The sequence below is a fragment of the Podarcis cretensis genome (genome assembly GCF_951804945.1).
Source record: "Podarcis cretensis genome assembly, chromosome: 15".
NCBI lineage: Eukaryota > Metazoa > Chordata > Lepidosauria > Squamata > Lacertidae > Podarcis > Podarcis cretensis.
This window is the reverse complement of record NC_137185.1, coordinates 25,815,328-25,836,113: the sequence shown is the minus strand read 5'-3', so window position 1 is coordinate 25,836,113 and position 20,786 is coordinate 25,815,328. Positions and strand designations below refer to the sequence as shown.

Here is a 20,786-nt window from a genome sequence, read left to right as displayed (position 1 = left end):
CGTCAAGTATGGGCGGGGCTGCCTCCCAACCGTGGCCTGAGGTTACCTTTCGGCGTCGCGAGAGGCTGCGCGCGCAGCTTGCCTGAGCCACTCGCGAATGAATGAACCAACGAGTGGATGGAATTCTTACACCAAGGTCTGCTGCCCCAAGGAATCCCCCTGCCCTTTTACCTACACACAAGCACGATGGCGCTGAAAGGTCTTCTGTCTTTCTGTGAACTGTGCTCCTTTACTTGGCAAGAGACAGTCCTGGCTATAGACAGCCTCTGAACAGTGTTCTGGCAGACTACAATCGTTTCCCCTTTTGAAACGGAAAGGTGCTTAATCTCTCAATGAATCTGGCTGAATTTACTATAGAATGAAGTGGGCATGCACACGAAAGCTCACACCAATAACTAACTTACTTGGTCTCTAAGGTGCTACTGGAATGCATTTTTTTATTTTGTTTTGTTTTACTATAGAATAGTTGCAGGTTAAAAAAAATACCCGATTTAAAAAGTTACTGATTAGTGGGTGTGCTGGGTTTTAGCTGCCAAAAGGATTAAAGAAGCTGGTGACTGGAGGGTGGAGGCTTTAGCAGGTGGTTTAAGATCATACCTGATGCTGGCTGCATATGTGTGTGTGTGTGTGATGAGAGGTACAAGCCTTGGGGCATTTTCTTCTTCCAAAGACAGCTGCTTCAACACAACATCAAATACTACTAGTACAATGCTGCCAGTTCCTTGGATTCGCTGACACATCTGAGAAAGCAGCTGTAACTCACACCCACTACTAAGCACTATGTAGCAGGCAGGTTTTCCTTTCACTATTTCTTGCTGAAGAATGAAGCAGGTTGCTTGGGCTGGCACAGATGCTTGGGATTTAAATTGTAGTTCCTTCCTTGGCCTCTGTTTCCTTAGCTGGCTGACTTCCTTCTCACACCTGACCCAGGCAGCAGCACCTCCTATGGCAGCCTCAGAACTTGCCGAAGGGTTCTTCCTCAAGTACAGTACACACCTGCTGACATACAGGAAGCATGTCTTATGTGATGCTCAGTGCACCTAGCAAGCTTCTCACCATCCCCCCCCCCACTGCATACAAAAAATGCAAATCAGACCTGGGTTTGTGAACTCTCTTTATTGGAGGTTATTTTTTTCTTTAAAGTCTCGGTCCACAAATCCAAATGTGTGCGTTGCAGCACACAAACAAGCTTCAGGTCTCTCTTGGCCAGCAATGTGCAGGGAGTAGGTTGTGAGAGCAACCCCCCTTGTAATAGTAATGATTGCAGACTTCAGAATTTCTATACAAAATATAGAGCATTTTATACATAGCTTGCATGGGACATGCTGCAAGGATATGAACTCAAAAGAGGAATTTCAAAAGGAAGCAGAACATCTCTCGAGTTTGTGTAAAAATCAGGCATAGATTATGTTGAGGAGAAAAACCAAGGACTTCTCCCTACTTTTCAGTCTCAAATACAGCCTTCCCTAACTTGATGTTTTTGACTACAACTCCCATTAGCCACAGAAGCTGTAGTCCAAAATACTGAGATGCACCCAGTTGGGAAATACAATTGCCCCCATTATTCCATGAATGATTAATTTTATTTCAGGCCTATTTTGTACCTCCCCAATGTTCCTCATCCTTATGAGGGGATGGTAAATGTGGAGCATATCTACATGACAAACTTTCATACGATTTAAGCAATATATTGCTGCTTACCCCCAAAGACTCAAGGGAACTGTAGTTCAGATAGTGAAGAGATACTTTCCTGTGGTTCTCTGATGGTTAGAGTGTGATGGCACCTAAGCCAGTTTTACATCAGCCTCAGCCATGTAGATACACCTTTGGTGTAACTGCAGAAACAAAGTAAAACTATGTGTTTTGTAGAAAGAGGACAACACTGATATGAAAGAGTGGTGATAGTCTTAGGAAAATGCAAGCGACAACTTCAACCTTAATGCTACAAGACTGAGGCTGAAACCCTGCACCCACTTTGGATAACTAAATCCCACTGGGGTTCATGGTAGTATGTAGGATTGCAACCAGCCAGAGTCCTTAAGTCTTTCCTGAGGTGACCCCCTGAACCAGGGTATTCTTTGCTCCCTCTCACCACCACAACCACATTTCTGCCAAGAAGCCTGTCTGAAAAGGAAGAACTGCTTCAATTAAACTGAAGTTAAGTTGTTGAGAAGTGAGTACAAGTTTGAGCTTAAAAGCATAACTCTTCCTGGGGGGGAAACAAACCACTGGACAATTCTTCTCTGTCTCTTTGTTTAGTAAATATAATTCCATGCTGCCTTTTCGCAATCTACTAAAATTCATGCAACAGAAAAAACAGTAATTCCATGAGGAGAAGGAAGTTTTTCCTTTATCAGGGGTGAAGAACCCTGTTTCTTCCCATTTAGTAATAAGCTCTCACCTCCAAAAGCCAGCTTGGTAGTTGCTGTTCTGAAGGACAACAAGGATTGCACTCTGAATTGCTAACAGCAGACACGGATTCTAATGAGGGCAGGGTTTAGAAAGGCACTACTGCACTTTCTGTACACTGAGGGCATCGGGAGGACCAACAACACAGAAAACACCATCAGTACAAGAAAAGAGCTGGCAAAATATAAAACCATTAGGAATCTGTAATACCTTCATAGTAAAGTAAACCTAGTAATGGGAGCCACTTGGGGTGGTGGCATTAACAGGATGCTGTACAAAACCTGCTAGCGTCCTCTAGAAAAATGGGTAAAATACAGCTCAGCATGTGTGCAGAAATATACAGAGGGGAATAATACTTGCACCGGTATAAAAATATACACCATCCTTGAACAACAGCAATGCAAATGGATACAAAATAATTCCAAAAAACAGGAACAAGTTTACAAAAAGGACATGTTTAAAATCTATAAAATGATAAAAGCCAAGTTTTCCTTCAAATGTCCAGCCTCACATGAAAAAGGACATGAAACAGGCTGACATACAGAAACGTTCATTCAGAGTGCTGGTGCATGCACCAGAGACATGCAGGCCTGCAACCACCTTCAACGCACAGGACTGTGCTGGAAGGAAGACGAGATGCAGATACATGGAGTTGGGCTGGTGGAGGCAGCAATCTCTGTTAGCTGGAGTGATATTCCTGATTTTGCCACTCACCATCTGCTTTTCAGTTCAGTGATGCCATGGGTTCACTTACCAAGAGGCACCCCCTGCACTCCCCAGTTCTGCGTTTTAGAGCATTGCTGGAAACACAGAAAGTCCATATCCAAGAAAAGCTAAAAAGTATCATGTTACATGAAGCAGTACTGATTGCCGGTTGGACTACCAGGAGACCAAATTTGGCATGTGGAGAACAGATGTAAGCAACAAGTGGATGCGTCCCAAAATGATGTGTAGGTGTGCCCCAAAGACTCTTACTTAAACCTACTTATTTAAACTCCACTGACCTTAATGGCTACAATTTCTGTCCAAGCTTTATTATGCTATGAAAAGTGTGTGTGTTATGCTTGAGAGCCAGTTCATGCAGCTGCCCTGCTCATGGTGCCTGCTGTGGCTCAGAGAACTGGGTAACTTGTTCTCCGCAAGCACACACCACCCATTTTGCACGCCACATTTGAAGAGTGGTCTGAGCGGTGCTGGGCAAAACTGCAGATTCTGCTTGAGGCAAACAAGCCAGTTGACCCCGCCTTAATCAAAGGGAAGGGAACCGCCATGGGCAGTAGAGGAAAAAGACAGCCACCACAAGGAGGGGCGATTGTATGCAACAGTTTTAAACCAGGGGACCAGAGAGGTTATGTGCCTGATGCCTTGCTCCCTTTCGGCTTTCCTGAAGGTGGTTTCACACAGTCACACACTCTCACTAGAAAACTTGCAATGAGACTCACATGAAACAGTTCAACGTGCATTCCACTGTCCAACCACTTAAAATAAATAGCATTGAAACAGCAAAGTGGGATCTCAGTCCCACATGAGTCTCAGCACAGGCTGATTGGAAAAGAACTGAGATGGTGATGGGAGAAAAGCAGAGTCACGAATTCTTGACTTGTGGAAGAGGACAGAGAAGCCCCCTTTCCGAGGGACCCACATTACATTCTCCTACTGTTTGGACTGGAGTTTAAGAGAACAAATGCATGGACTGGACTCTCTTCTGCCACTTGATCCCTGGAGAAACAAAGACGTGGACCTTTCTGTGGCCTCCTCTGCCAAAACGAAAGCGAGAGGGTGACAAGGCAGTTGAAGGAAAGGGCAAAGAACCCTCCTCACCCATACCCCCCCCCCAAAGCAATCCAACTATCGTTTCATGTCCCTCAAGAGTTCCAGGATAGGAGAGCGAAACAAGAAGAGCAGAAGCCGACACCCCAACCCCGCTCTGATGCTGCCAACTCATGATCTGAACCACAATCCAACCCACTTCTTTCTCTCAAGAAAGTCTTGTTGGCTCCCGATGCTGTCTGGCACAGAGTCATTTGGAATGATTGGCTGGCGAGAGCTTTCAATATGGAGAATGTAGCTGTGACAGCGCTGCCTGCCTCCAGAGGACAGTTTCTAAGTTTCCGCCATTAAGTGCAAGGTTCCTTGTAATACTGTACGTCTCCCAATGAAAATGCTCTGGATTCTCTGACAGCAGGGGGAAGGGGAAGCAGGGACAACACACCGTTAAGGCTGACAATGACTGAAAAAGAGAGGAGGGCCACTCCCCACACCATGGGACTTTCAAACAACGCAACATTTGGCCATGGAACTCAAGTGCCATACATCCTCTTCGCTTGTGGCAAAACGTTATACCCGTCATTTTGCAGAGAAGTCCGTTCCTTCCTTTTGGCAGTTTCGAGACAGATGCATCTCAGTTCACACACTTTTTGGTCGGTATCTGGGAAGTGCAGCAGACCAGTGGTGGGGTCGCCCGGGAAAGAGAGTTCGGGTGGTCTCTGATTAGTTCTCCCCATGGTCCTCTTCCACCCATGCCACAATCTTTCCCTCCCACCCAGGAATGATGTCGTCGTCATGGAAAACCTGTGAGAAAAGCAAAACGAGAGAAACTTGCTAACAAAATGAGGGTACGTGCAGATGTTCCTGTGCCAAGAGTCACCAAGGCTAGCGGTTCTTGCAAGTTTGAGTGGGTTGAAGCTTCTTCTCCCTAAGCACGTCTCAGGATGTGTTTTGAACGGCCAGCTGCTGGCATGGCACAGTGGCTAAGAGAGCCAGCTGCACGTCAGGAGTCCTCAGTGCAAATGTTATCTCAACCATAAACCTACCAGGTGACTTTAGGTAAGGATGGGGAACCTCAGACCCAGGGACCAAATGCAGCTCCTCAGGCATCTGTATCTGACCCTCAGAACTCTTCTCAGTCCCCACCCCTCAGTATATCTGCTTTGCACCATCCTTAAGTGTCTGGGGGCTAGTGCAGGACATGCCTGAGCTCTTATAATGCCTCTTGCTTGCATGGGTGGAGGAGAGAGAAAGAATGTGTGTGCATGCGCAAACTAGCCTGCTGTTGCTCTGCCCATGCCCACCCCTGGCATGCGGCCCTTGGAAGGCTGTCCAGGAGGGAATGTGGCCCTCAGGATGGAAAAGGTACCCTATCACTGCTGTAGGGCAAGCTGCTCTTTTCAACTCTGTATCTGGATTACTATGAGAGATCAAAAGGCCACCCTCATGTTGATAGTCAAATGGTTATCCCAGTGAGCCCCAACGCTATTAACATTTTTCCTTTTCACAGGCTGATCCTGAGACACAATGACATGCCCATGCCCTCACACGATGAAGCCCATGGCAGCAAGGGGGTAGGTGGGCCTGAGCCCAGCTCCTCCAGGCACAAGCGCAATTCTCTGTTCACCGCACTCAGATTCACCTGTAAAAACCGAGAGCCAGAAAGTCACTCCTTTGTAAGGTGCAAACGGATTATGTTGCACATTCTGGGGAATCTCACAAGTTTTGCACCATAAGGCTTATTCTGCAAGCTTGCAGGATGATCAGGGCCTTGTAAGCTCAGAGAAATTGCAGGTCCTTGCCCTACGTGATGGCCTAACCTCCTTTAGCTATTACAGTGACATCACCCAAGCCGAGCGCTGCAGAAACCTGTCCTTACCAGCCAAATCAAACAGGACAAGTTCCCAGATCTTTGGCACTCTTATTGGTTGGGTGACATTCATCAGCAGATTTGTCTGGAGACTTCACTTTCTGCCTGTAGCTCTGTAGAGGGCGGCTGCTGAATAGTCAGGTTGCTTTTATGCAACATTCTTCAGTTGTACTTTAAGGTTGAATGATTTACCCACGTGACACCCCACACCTGGGCCAACCCTGGCCTTTCTGCCCCGGGGCTTCCACGCCACAGGACACAGGCCAAGCATGAGCACACAGAGATGAAAAAGAGTGACCACACGATTAGGGATGGAGGAATATGTCAAATTCGGTTTCTCTCAATTTCCCATTTTTCCAACCTTAAATTCAGTTCTCCTCATTTCTGCAGCAATTTGAAATTATTTTTAAATCCTCATGCAAATTGGTCAATGGTTTAGGGCTGGTTTCTCCTAATAAAACACATTTTTGTACGCACTTTCCCCAAATATATTTTGAAAGCAATTACAACTAACGTAATGCATTTTTGTAATTTTCACCAATTTGTAGTGACTTTCCCCTAATGCATGCATTTTTTGCACACACTGTTTGGTTGGAAAGCCTCCATCGCAAAATTCAAAGAAGTGCAGATTTCAAAGGATAGCTGTGTTCCAGTTTGTGTATTAGTTCGAGAAGTATTAATTAAAAAGTCTCTCATTGGGATGCAAACAAAATCAAACTTCTCCTCCATTCCCATCCCCACGCACAACCAACTGCCATTTTGCCACTCTCTACAAGTGGGCATGTCACAGTGGGCTCAAGTCCTAATGAGAGACTGTTACATACCTCCTCTTTTACTGTGCCAAATTCTGGATCTAGGGCTTTGAAGTGGTAGCGATGTGTTCCTTCCCGATCAATAGCTGCTTTGAAGTCCCTTAGAGTCACCTCACCTAACCTGCACAGACACAAGAGTAGGAGAGAGGTAGAGCCAGTCTCACTGCCAGCTTGTGGCATAAATGACACAGGGCCCCATGGGTGCAGCAGCTGTTGCAGTGCATGCTGGGAGAAAGAACATCCCCACAAAGGCACAAATTCTGACTTAAGTCCCCCCATGACAGCCTCACCTCTTTGGTATGTTCACCATGAAAGGTGTGAGGGAGCGATCCGTGAAGTAGAGCACTTTGGTGCAGGCACTGCTGCTCATTGCAGGGGTGCTGTGAGAATGAGGCAGTTCTGCAAAGACAGACGGACTCTGTTAAATTATAGCCCTCCAACTCTAAAAGAGAAGCTAGAGAAGGAAAACGTGAGAGATCACCTAACATCAAGGGCTAGAGACCACACCCTGACAGAAATCTCTCTCTCTCTGTTTGTGTACACACACACACTTCACACCTCTACAGAGTTTGTCACCAATAGCATTTAGGGACAACACCAGTGGATTAGACCCCAGGCCACACAACACCTCTCCCACAACAGCATCATCCTGCGTGCAGCCTCTGGAGTCACTGGCAATAATCCAGCCAATGATAAAATCAAGAATCCTGTTGCCGTTTTGCAGTCTCAAAGCACAACTCCTGCAATGCCTCCACTGGCCCCAAAACCAACACCACTATGTGGATAAGCAGAGAATTGGCACAGGGAGAAGCTGCAGGCATGCCTGCCTATCAAGGATTACACAGCACATACGTCTCTCCCTACTTTTGGAATAGTCATGCAGGTGTACATCCCTCATGCTACATCTATGCTATTTCCAACAAACTGGATGTGGGAGGAAGGTTTGGGATTCAACAAGCCAATTTGTCCAGGAACATGAAGCAGCTTTATTCCTATCTGCCACTGCACACAACTCACAATCGGTAGTGGCGCCAGCCCTGTGGAACGCCCTCCCATCAGATAAATAACTACCTGACATTCAGAAGACATCTTAAGGCAGCTCTGTTCAGGGAAGTTTTTAATCTGTGATATTTTAGTGTATTTTTGGTTTTTATGGAAGCCGCCCAGAGTGGCTGGGGAAACCCAGCCAGATGGGCGGGGTACAAATAATAAATTATTATTATTATTATTATTATTATTATTATTATTAATCTTCAGTATAGGTAGGGGTGAGCATGGATCAGACAGGTACAGATGCCAGCTATGACTGGACTTCCTGGAAAATGCTTCGGTCTAAAGGCTTGGCTTATTACCAGCCTAAGATTTCTCATAAGACAAAAACTCTTCTGTTTTATAGATGCAATGCAATGATGGTGGGGAAGGAAATGGTCCACCCAGAATGACATAAGAGATGGATATGAGATGCCCATTTTTTAAAAATCCAGCTGCAATGGCTGGGGAGCAAGGAACCACTGCCAACTGTGACCACTAGATGGCAGAACCTGTTTGCGGTAAGACACTGCAAGGCCTCGGAGAATAAGGTGGTGTTTTCTGCTTGATGTTAAGAGTAAATATTAATTGGAGTTGTTCATTATTTATGGTGCAGTAGTGTCCAGAGACCGAAGCAGTCTACTTTGTGCCAACAATTGCACCTTGGCAAGCTCTTAGTTCCAAGTGAAGCTGCTGAAAGGAACAGTCCAAGGCAAAGGGGCAAGTAGGAGAGTGAGCAGGTCAGGGGTGAGAGTGAGGAGGAGCAAGACCTGCCCAGATTTCCAAAAGCATCCCTGCTAAACAGCCTCTGTTCCAGAGTATCTGGCAGCCCCTCCAGATTTATTCTGCATTTGTCCCAATTTGCACAAAACTTACATTGAGGTTAGACAAATGAGCATTTGTTCTGATTGGTCTATGGGGCAGTATTATTATTATTATTATTATTATTATTATTATTTGCTTATTTATACCCCGCCTTTTTGCCCTAATGGGACTCAACGCAGCTTACAGATAAAAACAAGAATTGCTAAAAACATAGAAAGAGCAATAATTAAAAAAACAATTAAACATGAATAAAATTATAACTATATACACATATAAAACCTGTTCAAAGCATACAAATAATTACAATAAAAACAGCACAGCACCAGCCCTTTCAATAAAGCAGCCTGTTGGAACAAGAGGCTCTTCACCTGCCAATGGAAGAACAACAAGGAGGGAGCCAGTCTAGCTTTTTTAGGGAGGGAGTTCCACAGTCTGGGAGCCGCTACCAAGAAGGTTATGCTGGTATGTTAATGAACATTCATCAGAATTTGCTTGCAAGGTGTTTACATGCCTTCCTGTTAATCATTTGTCCACCCTACACTTTCCAGAGATATTTCCCTGTCACTTTCCTAACCACAAAAGGTCCATTCTTTTTTGGAAGTGGAGTGCTAGGGCAACAAGAGCACTTGAATGCACTTGAACGGTGCAAACCTGCTTTTCTGGAATGTAACTGAATCCCTCCCACAAAATACTGACAGTCTAGACCTGAAGCAGGAGATTTCTGTCTGGAATGAGAGAGCAGTCTTGGAACTGCACTCACTGGAGTTGGAGGGCCAGGACTCTCGGTACTCGTTCGTGGCGTGGCCGGCAGGTGATTTTCCTTGGATCTAGAGGGGGAAACCAGAAAGACACTCTGTTCATGCTCATAGGCACATTATTATTATTACTATTAAGATTTCAGGACTGAGCCCTGGCATCACAAATAGGTTCTGGGGTTGAGGATCCAAGGACAGGAATGACTTGGAAATTGTCTCCTCTTGTTGCTCCTGGAGAGTCTTGGAGAATCTACTTTAAAGCTCTGACAGAAGGGCCTACTTTTACTATTCCAATGCAGGGCAACCATTTACCGGTCTTTGCATCGCTGAGCTGAGCAAACATCACAGAGGCTCAGGAGACTTGAGAGCTTGAGAGGCAAGCCAGGTTTGCCTGCCGAGTAGCAGCTACAAACGCGAGGGGCTCCATCTTAAAGGTCAGCAGAGAGGAAAACAACAGATGGGTTAAACTGATTAAAGGACCATGCGCAAGTGTGCGCACCAATTGGGACAAAGGGAGCATGTGCCGCTGTAATGTCAGCAAGAGCCTGCTCAAAAATGACCCCCACCAAGGACAGCATCCAGTGATGTGAGTGACTGAAAAGCCCTACAGCAATGGCTGCAACTGGCGGCCCTTTAGCCGTTTCACAGCTTGTGACGAAGTCACCCTCAAGGCTTCCTAGAGGAGGAAGCTCCAGTGGGAAAGCGGCAAGAGGCCTGTTAAAGGAGGGAGGGCGCAGCAAGCTTGTGAGAGTCAGGAGCAGGATCCAACACTCCCATCTCCTTGGACATATTTGCCTGGCGTAATATAGCCCAGCTGCAACTAAGCCATGAAGCCTGAAATTCACACACCACAAAACCTAGATCAAAGCCAGGACTCCCAAATCCCAGACACATCCCAGACAGTGCCTGGGAAAAGCATTCATTTTTGGTGGAGCTAGTGCTTTAGGACAACATGCATCTCTACGTCCCCTACCTCAAGAATCCCTCCAGGGTGAATCAGGTGGCTGCAAACTCCCCCTTTGTCACAATGCAAGTCTCAACCCATAACACTCTCACCCAGTGCTTTTTCTAGGACTCCAGCAAGTGCACATGCCCTGAACTTAGCCTACAGCTGCTGGAGCATGCATGGCAGAAGGAGGGGCTCATAGCAGAGATAATGATGATGATGATGATAATAATGTACTTTATTACCCCCTCTTCACTGTAAAGTGTCATGGGCACATGGTCTGTCCATGCAGGGCAAAGGCGCTTACACAGCAGTGACTCCTCCAGGCCCCATGTGCAGGTAAACCCACAAGCCACAAATGGTGCAGAAAGAGGCAACATCGCCCCAGCATGACCCAGGAGACCTCTTACCCTCCTCTCTTGCCTCTTCTGCATCTCCATGCGGTGCAGTCTCTCCATCAGGCTGGAGATGCCCTGCTCCAGGCTGTCGATGGTATGGTGCTGGGGGTCGTGGCCGCTGAAGCTGTTCCGCAAGCTGCGCAGGGCCTCGCGCACCAGCTGCAGGTCGTTGGTCTGTCCAGGAGATCAGGAGAGATCAGGAGGAAGCAAGCCTGGCTTCTCTGAGAGGCTCTGCCCTGCAATACCCCTGAGCCCTTCCAGCAGGTGGCTTGCAAAGCCTCCATGGAGCCCCAAGAGAAGGAGAAAGAAGTAACTTACCCCTCTGTGTGCTGTAGAAGCAGCTCCTTTTCCTGACGTCTGCAGGAAGCCGTTGCTCTGAGAGCCGTGATTGCTGTAGACTATCACCTGGTTGGCGTGAAAGAAAGGAAAACTTTTGTGGCCACAGGCAAGGAGACAGAGCTAAGAATGGATTACAGACCCAGCCTCATTTGCCACCATATTCTGGGGGTCTTCCAAAGTGAAGGCAGAAGATTTATAGAGGAACGAAGTCCATTTTTGGAAGCACTTTCATGAAGCGGTTCTGCAAGTTTGTAGCAGAAACCAGCTGCACATTGTGTTGATTGGCTGGTGTCCATGCTGTCACCACCTCCCAAATTCCCAGAGCAGTTTTGCACTTTAGATGATTTTTAAAAAAATAATTAATAATGCTTCAAATGAGTACATTATGATTTTCTTTTTTTTTTTCTTTTTAAGCCAGAGAATCCACCTTCATTTTTAGGGGTGATCTCACAACAGAGCAAGTGTTCAATTTGCTGATATGCACATCAGTCATTTCAGTTTCAGAGCTAGGTGGTAGCTAAGCTCAATCCTCAACTCTTTTTCTCTTTTCTATTACATCTGTTTCCATCCAATGCTGCTGCTGCTGCTTCTAGTCTAACTGCAGTGTAATCAGAGGTTACTATTATTATTATTGTGCTGTAACAGCAAAAAGCCACACTTGCAAAAGGCAAACAATGAAGTTCTGCTGCTGTTTCACACACCTCTTCTGCATCCTTCTTCATACACTGAGCCAACAGAGCTTCTTTGTGCTCCAGCTCTCGCTCCAGCTCCGCCTGCATACAGAAGAAATGGATCAGCAAGCAACACAACCAAGAGGCCTGGGACATGAACGGGGACTGGTGGCGGCAGCAGGGCAGGGGGGTGGTGCCGGTACCTGGTGATAGCTGGCCTCGGAGAGCTGTCGCAGCATCTCCTCCATCTTGGCCTGGTGCTGGTGCAAGTGCCGATCCTTCTGGCTCAGCTCCTTCTGCAACACAGTGGGAATTGGGGTCATCAGCAGGGGAAGGAGGCTTGTACTGGATGGGAGCAAAGTTGGGGGCAAAGGTCAGCACAGGCCACGCAGCTGTTGCTACACGGCTTTCTTTGGAGAGGAAAGATCAGCTGGGCACCCAGAACACTGGGCTGCCTGGATAATGGAGAGACTCAGTAGCACAACCCAGCTACAGGTAAGGGAATAGGAGAGAGGCAGAATTATAAGGGCACGTGAGGAGGATTTCCCAGTTACACTGCAGGAGTGACCTGGGCAGTATGTCCCCTCCCAACCCCAGAGAGGAAGGAAGATTTCCTTACTTTGTATTCAGCGAGAAGTCGATTCCGCTCTTCCACTTTCCTCTGTAGATCAGCCTGCATAAGAAACAACTGAGTAGTGAGCTAGGTGTGCTGTTTGTACCCCCTGGCTCTGGAGACCCAGTGCAACACTCCACAAAATGTGCCATCACACACACACACAGGCCCCTGTTGTTCCCTAGCCCTTCCTTGGGCACTGACGCTTCCTCCATTTTGAATTTACAGGGTGGCTCTAGCTCAGCTCTGAAGCTAAAGCAGCCCTGGCTGTGAAGTAAAAGATTTGCAGATCTGCGCCATCCTTTACTGCCAAGTACACTAAGGAAGCCATTCTCCCTTCTCACTAGACGAAGTGATTTTGGAAAATGCAAATAACTACATACATTGATCCCTCAGGAAGAGAATGGGCTGCAGAAGGCATTAATTAGGCCACTGAGCTGTAGCAACGAAATTTCCCCCTAAGCAGTCTTGTTACGGCCGGTTCCCCAACTCCCCATGGGCCTGCCCTCTCACCATATTAATTTACAGCATTTTTAACAGTCACGGTTTCCCCCTAGGAATCCTGGGAACTGTAGTTCATTCCTCACAGAGCTTCAATTCCTAGCACCCTGAGATACTCCAGTTCCCAGGATTCTTAGGGGGAGGCAACATGCTTTAAATGTATGGCATGGAACTCCCCTACAGGAACACAGGAAGTTATGCCTTATGCCTGCACACAATTACCTGTGCACTTATCCCAGTATTGTTTACTCTTGACTTGTTGTGGCTCTCTAGGTTTTGAGGCAGAGGAAGGCCATTCACATCACATGGTTTACACACACACACACACACACACACACACACACACACTCCTGGAGAGGATAAGGATTCAATCTGGAACCATCTTCAGGCAAAGTGCATGCTCTCCTGCTACAACCCCTCCCACAAGTCCCATGAGCTTCAGTCTCCAGAGAGGAAACCTCACACACGACGCTGCAACACAAAACGGCCACTCACATTTTGGCTATGCAGTTCCTCCTTGTCCATGTTTGCTCTAAGCAGCTCTTGCTTTATCTGAAGAATCAGAGCATCCTGTTGGGCCAACCGCTGCTGCAAGGCGTCCTGGGAAAAATAAAACGCACCCACTTCAGGCTGCCATCCTGGAACATTTGCTATGAAGCAAGTATAATTGCACTCAGACTTACTTCTGAGGAAATGTGCAGTGTAAAGAACCTACAGACTAAAATGTGAAGAGAAAAGGAAGGGAGGTGCAGAAGGCAAGAGCACAGTGGCTACAGGAAGAGAACTATGCAGGCCAACCCAGGTGAACTGTTTAGACCAAACTCCAGGATCTCACCACTCTCCAGCCAGCAGTCAGCATCTCAAAAGGTATATCTGTCGCCAGGGCTGCTCAGGCAGCTAAAGTGATACAAATATGGGCAAAAATATGTGCCTTTAGAGGTTCTTTTGTGCGGCCCAGAGTCAATTCCTACGGCCACCACTCAGTGACCACCTACACAATCCATGAAGGAGAAGCTACCATTGTGTCTTCAAGTGAGCAGAACTATACAACACTCACCTAGGAGTACCCTAGTGCCCACTCAAAGATGTAAACATCTACCGGGGCTGAAAAGCTGAGAACATAACATTCAGAGTATCACTATATGAAGATTCTCAATCCTAATCTCTGTAGCAGAGATAGGGAAGCTGTGACCGTCCCGATATTATCGACGCAACATGTACTGTAGCCTGGTAGGATCTGAACTGCTTTACCAAAATTGCCTTTAATTCAGGCATAGATATTGTTTGAGACACTTGTTTTGAGGGCTGCTAGTGGACCAAATAAAGATCTCAAAATACTTAAACCATAGCAAGACACATGTAGTAAAATGAATGTGAAGCATGCATGCAATTTAAAGCCTAATGGCCCGGGGAATACCATGGGATTTGAGCTAGCTAAGCTCTGAGAACCACATTGCCCTGCAATCCTGCTGTATCTGTCCAAGGCAGGGTACATTTCCACAACTCTCCCTTCGTGTTTCTCACAGGTTTCTTCCTCCAGCAACATCAGGTGAGGAGGCAGAACTAAAAATACCTCTTGCTCTGGAGCTGATTATCACATGGCCGGGATATAAACAAGCTGAAGGCAGCCAAGCACGGCACATAGATTTGTTGCAGATCCTTCATATGTGTGTTGTACGCCTAGGAATGAGTACACTGATCCATGAAGCAACAACCTTCACCTTCAGGAGAAGACAGATTCGCACAACCGTTTCCTCAAAGCAAGCACTGACTTTTTAAACTGCCGTGCAGTGGGGATGTGATTGTTTTTGACCAATGAGTGTTGACTGCAGAGCCAGAGCCCACGGCTGGGTAGACCCTTTCAAATTGTCTACTTCCACCTGATCCTCAGCACTTTTCAAATGGCAAAGACAGCATTTATTAGGGAATCACTGATTGTTCTTTCAGTCCACCCAGAATGACCTGTCCTCAGGTCTGGTTAAATATTTTAGCTCCTTACAGTCAATAATCTAATTTTTAAGTATCAGTTTCTCATGCTGTCACATATTGTTCTACATCCTGTTTTGCCAGCATTTGGGGGGGGGGGCAGGTAGGGAATCACAATTTAAAAATTTTAGAGGTTGATGTGTCCAGGCCCCTGGGATTTCCCCAGCCTTGCCTATTCAGTTTGTCCTTTGGAAACTGAATAACAGAGAAGAAGCTGCCTCTAACTCTACAAACTGCTTGCAGAAACCCACATTAACGTCAAGAGTACTTGCAATCAGACACATAAATCAGTTTTTGCACATTCAGCACAAATGCAAATGCTCCTCAAATCGCCTTCACATTTTCTCCAGCTATTCTTCACATTTTAATTTCCCTCTGGAGAATCCACCAACTGGGAAATGGCAAGCGTGCTAGGCAGCCAGGGGCGGGGGGTATAGAGTGCTACCAAAAAGACACATTCCTTGGGGGAGTCTTGATGGAGAGAGGCATTTAGACGGGTAACACTTATCTTCCTGGTTGGAGTATCTCCCCCCCTTACCCCGCCATATATCCCAGTGTGAGAGATCTTCAGCTACAAACATCTGTGTACATTTGGATAGGCAGGTGGGGGTTAAATGTGTATTACAAAATGTTCAGAAGTCATCCTGTCGGGGTGAAAAACTCACAAGCAGAATTCAAGGTTCAACACCTCCAGTTGGTTGCTTTTAAAACTCTGCACTGCTCACAGAGAGAATGAAAGTTGTGAGTCCGTTCCAGACATTGCTAGCAGTTTAGATCGGGAGTCAGCAAAAATTTTCAGCAAGGGGCCGGTCCACTGTCCCTCAGACTTTGTGGGGGGCCAGACTATATTTTGAAAAAAATAATATGAACAAATTCCTATGCCCCACAAATAACCCAGAGATGCATTTTAAATAAAAGCACACATTCTACTCATGTAAAAACATGTTGATTCCCAGACCGTCCGTGGGCCAGATTTAGAAGGCGATTAGGCCGGATTCGGCCCCCGGGCCTTAGCTTGCCCACCCATGGTTTAGATTCTCAGATGTGCAAAAGAAGATTCTTTGAAAAGCAAGCATGACCCAACATTAAGGCTGGGTGAGCCATTTCTGCACTTCTTCCCCAATCACGCCAAACTGCAACAATAGGCCTTAGCCAATATTTTAAACTTTATTGTCTCACCTTTACCCCTTGCAGGCTTCTTGCTTCTTGCTTGTGCCTCTGCAACTCTTTCTGCAAGTTGAACAAAGTGAGGTTGCAATGACATCCTGATGTCACTGTCTCAAAATCAATGCTGCCTCTCCCACCTCCCTTCACTGCTCATCCTCCCCCCACCTGAAAATGTTTTAAAGAAACCCTCTTTCATGCTTGAAAATCAAATGGAATTTTGTACAGGACCTGTTTTAATGAGCCTGAAGGAACCAAGAAGAAATCAATGCCTGCATGAACGCCCCCCTGGGCACCGCCTGCTCCCTTAAGGACTCGACATTAAACGGGAAACAGGAAAAACCGACAATCCCTCAAAATCTCTCTTTCGGCCCAGTGCTGAGAATGCAGCTTCCAGTGAGAGTCCTGGGCTCGCTGCCAACTTCTGCATGGGCCCCAGATGAGACAGACATGACAGAATTGCCTTTTCCTGAGCTGCTTTCATCTTGCCAATGAAAGTGTGAATACACTTAGACATGGCTAGAAATCTTAACTAATGCCCCCATTAGTTCTCCAAATATAGCGTAACTTTTCAGCATTAAGTAGGCTTCAATAACACCTTGCAGAGTTAGGCTTCTCTTAGTTGCCGAAGAAAGGATGTTGTAACAGGGGAGAAGAAGAGAGGGTGCAGAAATTTGTGCAACCAGAATCACACGATAAAAGGGGAGAATTAACTACAGAAAGCCATGACTGCAGTAAAGCCCAGTGCAGAAGTATAGCCCTCACAGTTCTCCATGGGAAAACCTGAAAACACATGGGGAACTTAAGCTTTATGTTAAGAAATTTGTAAAGAGCCCTTGTGGGATATAATTTCTAGTGCTAGGGATGCTCCTTCACTGCAGCTGGTTCCCACAGTCCAGGCCTGGTTGTTGCCAAGGGATGTGGTTGCCAATGACCAGAACCGAAGTGGTTCAGGATGAGCATGGTCTGTGCAGTTTGCATGGTTTGCTTCCCTCAGTGAATGCAAGGGCATCCTGAGGGGGCGGGGGATATCTGTGTTTCCCCAGGACATGGCCCTTGTTCCTTGTTATACTTTATAGCCCTTGACCCCCACACTTGGGATAGCCCCGCACTGAAAATTTGTAATGGTTTGGATTTGCATGTTAGACACCCCCCCCCCCAAAAAAGCCACCGTTTCCCTGCATGTAGCATTCAACTCCTCCAGTGTAAACACAATTGACCAAGTGAGAAGTTTTAAAACGCAATCAGACGAAAGCTTCCCATCTCACAGACATCCTCAACAGTTAGGTATATATCCTGTAGTTGACCATCAGGTCCACTAAGCGGCTTGCAAAATGCAAAAGTAAATACAGTGGTGCCTCGCAAGACGAAATTAATCTGTTCCGCGAGTCTCTTCGTCTAGCGTTTTTTTCGTCTTGCGAAGCAAGCCCATTGACGGCTTAGCGGATTAGCGCTATTAGCGGCTTTTAGCGGCTTATCGGCTTAGCGGATCAGCTGATCAGCGGCTTAGCGGCTTAGAAAAAGGGGGGGGAAAGGGGAAAAAACCCGCAGGAACTCGCAAGACATTTTCATCTTGCGAAGCAAGCCCATAGGAAATTCGTTTTGCGAAGTACCTCCAAAACGGAAAACCCTTTCGTCTAGCGGGTTTTCCGTCTTGCAAGGCGTTCGTCTTGCGGGGCACCACTGTAAGTAAATTCAAACCTCTTGGGCCTCCCCTTGTCTAAAGCAATTGGTGGGTGGTGCTTCCTATATGGCAGAGGCAAGGGCACTCCAAAGGCCAGGAGAACTAGAGCCAAATGCCCGTTTCCAGGTAACCACCCTGTGAGGTTCTGTTGGGTCTGTTACTACAAGTAAAAATTCCCCAAACCATCTAAGTAATCTTACAGGTTTATAGAGGAGCAGGCGGTCTGTCAGGCAACCTGGTGTCAAATTGTTTAGGGCTTTATAAGTTAGCTACAAGACTCAGTAGCTGGTGCCCCAGGAACCTCTCCCTTGCATCCTGTCTGCCTCTTCTTACCTTCAGCTCTTGATTCTCCTCCATGCTCTGATCGAGACGGCTTCGGACTATGATCTGAAGGCAAAGTATTGCAATTATTTACCAGTGCCTGCACAGAGATACTACACACAAAGAAGAGTCTCCGGGAAAAAAGCCTTTCCGACTCACCAGCTGCTCTTCAGGGCAGGCATCTTGTTCACAAAGGACAAACAGTCTTTCTTGCTCATCCTCAGGTAACGACCCATTGAGCAGCAAGGCCTGGCAAAGCAACAAAGGCAAAGGGAAAGGCCCAATCAGAGACCTCCATGGAAACGTGCCAGAGAGAAATTCAATCTCGTCTGGAAATGTCCTGTCTGGGATGTGCAACCTTGTCTGTTTCAGCAACTGGTGCCCAACAGCACAAAAACTGGATTCTGTCCTCAGATGACATTAAAAGCGGTATTTGGACACAAGGGAAAGAAATAAGAGTGCTGCTTTTGGCAGACCGCTAAGGCTTCAAAGTTGTAACAGTATAAACAGCAAGCTTAGTTTCCCAAGAGATATCTATTTTAACTTGAACTTGAGTATGAATAAGTGCTGTTTTGGCTACCTAAGGATCGACACTCATCTCTGAACTTTGGAAATAGACGGAGGGAGAAAGAGAGACAGACGCAATTCTAGCCATGTGAATTTAGACTGCAATTATTCCCATTCTGCAGACCTGAGCATGAAAATAACTATAGGAGACAGAAGCTGACAGGAGTTAAGATATGGAAGATGCAAGGCAAGCAGTCTTTACTTTGCAGGCTGAACTTTTGTTTTACTTAGATCCCAGAGAGAGCACTGGAAAGCAACACTGGTGTCCAATGGCAGGGACAGTCCAACTGAGATTCGGCAAGGCTAAACTCTGAAGTTGGCAGAATGTGTGTGATAGATAACCAAGGGAGAGGCAACCCTGGCAGAATGCCACCCTCATACACATTTGCATTCCTTATGCCAAGAGCTCCCAAAGTTTGCCCAGCAAGAAATCCAGTCGGGACCAACCAGGGAGCTGCTACTGTCCTGCTTCCCAAAGAAACATGCTAAGCCCTGGGCCTTCAATCAAACCCTCGTGAACTAGAGGCTTTAAAGGGGAAAATTGACTATTCAGATCCAATTTCCTGGACAGTGGGATCAGCTGCCTCCTCACTTCTCCTGGGAGACACGATGCCAGGCAGCTGCCGCCCCGAGTACCAGCTGCCTCCCGTTGGCTCCCGGAGCATGAAAAACCAGAGCAGGGACTGCGTGATCTCAGAGGGTACAGTGGGCAATCGATTTTCAGCAGGGCACCAAGCAGCCCTGCTTGCTTTTTGAGCCTTTTGTGTCTCCCGTTCACTGCCGGCTGCAAATGCACCCTCCTGCCTGCCCTGTTTGATGCTGCCAACACAATGCTGCCTTTGTGCACTCATACATAAACATTTACAATTCAAAACCAGCACAGTTCCCAGAGCAGAAAATGCTGGTGCTTGAGAAAGTACAGAGTCTTTAGCAGAAGGAACAGAGCATTTGACCTCCAAGCAGAGCAGCGAGGAGGAGGTGGGTGGGTCACGTAACCAGGGAGGGGTCAGAGGTGGAGGAACAAACCGGTCAGGAAGAAACACTATCTCTCATCATTGAAGCAAGGCTTCTCACAAGGCAAATAAACTCAGTCCTTTAGAAGCCTTAGATGGAAACCTATATTCTAGCTTTTTATCAACTGTTGATCTGATGAAGGTATTCTCCCCCTTTCTCTATGGTTTTTATTGTGTATTCTTCCCTTTTTTAAAAAGAAAAAAAAGCAGAATAGCGTACTTGGTATGCATTTGTTACACATAGCCCAGACCTGTTCATCTCAGACCACACTTCTGGTGTGGGGATGTATTTTCCCAGCACCTTGCATCTGGTAGAACACAGTTTGTCCCCCAGATAACACATCCAATCATGATTTGCTATTGCTGTGCAGAATGTAGTTGTGCTACTATTATGGTCATCAAGTGGTGCAGAGAATGACATAAATCCCTCCCCAGCCCTATGCCAGTGCCACTTTGTGAATTTTTTACTTTGCCATGCCCTTGGTGATGATGTGCTTCCTGAGTGCGCATCCTCAGCACTGAAGCATTCGTTCAACACATTTCATTAGTTAGTATTGAAAGTTTAAAGAGCAGCATGTCTCTCTTGTCTTCCCTGGGCTTTCTCAGAATTTCTAGAACTACCAACTGCAGGTCCCTTTTGGGAAACTATTTATTTAACAACATTAAATAAATTTAACAACATGTATACCACTTGATTGTAAGAAAACCTCAAAGCGGTTTACAAAAGAAACAAGACATTAAAATTATCAGTAAAAAAAACCCAGTTAAAAGCAAATATTTAAAGAACAATTTAACTCATCTGAAAACTAAAAACATCTCGGTTTCTATATGTCAGGATAGGCTTACCTAAACAAAAATGTTTTAAGCAGTTGCCAAAAAAGTGTCTGCCTTATGTCAATAGGCCGGGAGTTCCAAAGTGTGGGTATTACACCATTGCTTTATTACAAGAGGAGGGGACAGTGCCACTTCCGCAGATCCAAGTGGTTGAGTGGGCAAATATGGGGCAAGGAGCTGAACCAACAGCCTCTGACTCCCACAGCCATGCCTCAAATTACATACAACATCAACTTGTGGCCGCTAGAAGCAAATGGGCTAAATGCAGACAGAGGAAGCAGA

At 46.4% G+C, this 20,786-nt stretch overlaps 1 protein-coding gene across 8 annotated transcripts in view; it reads right to left on the bottom strand.

Annotated features, from left to right (window-relative positions):
• Nucleotides 1-1,101: 1,101 nt before the first annotated feature.
• The window catches only part of DIXDC1 (DIX domain containing 1), an 89,343-nt gene continuing 69,658 nt past the window's right edge, over nt 1,102-20,786 (bottom strand). For 7 of the 8 annotated variants that reach the window (XM_079954698.1, XM_079954700.1, XM_079954699.1 and 4 more), the window contains 13 exons: nt 18,250-18,339; nt 18,103-18,156; nt 16,101-16,151; nt 13,431-13,535; nt 12,441-12,494; nt 12,025-12,117; nt 11,852-11,923; nt 11,130-11,216; nt 10,824-10,985; nt 9,473-9,539; nt 7,149-7,257; nt 6,871-6,979; nt 1,102-4,980 (listed from right to left, as the gene is read on the bottom strand). In XM_079954698.1, the coding sequence (XP_079810824.1) occupies nt 4,900-4,980; nt 6,871-6,979; nt 7,149-7,257; nt 9,473-9,539; nt 10,824-10,985; nt 11,130-11,216; nt 11,852-11,923; nt 12,025-12,117; nt 12,441-12,494; nt 13,431-13,535; nt 16,101-16,151; nt 18,103-18,156; nt 18,250-18,339 (1,134 nt within the window). In that variant the 3' untranslated portion in view covers nt 1,102-4,899. Of the gene's footprint in view, nt 4,981-6,870; nt 6,980-7,148; nt 7,258-9,472; nt 9,540-10,823; nt 10,986-11,129; nt 11,217-11,851; nt 11,924-12,024; nt 12,167-12,440; nt 12,495-13,430; nt 13,536-16,100; nt 16,152-18,102; nt 18,157-18,249; nt 18,340-20,786 lie in introns of all 8 variants that reach the window. The other variant, XR_013833337.1, reaches the window with a different exon arrangement.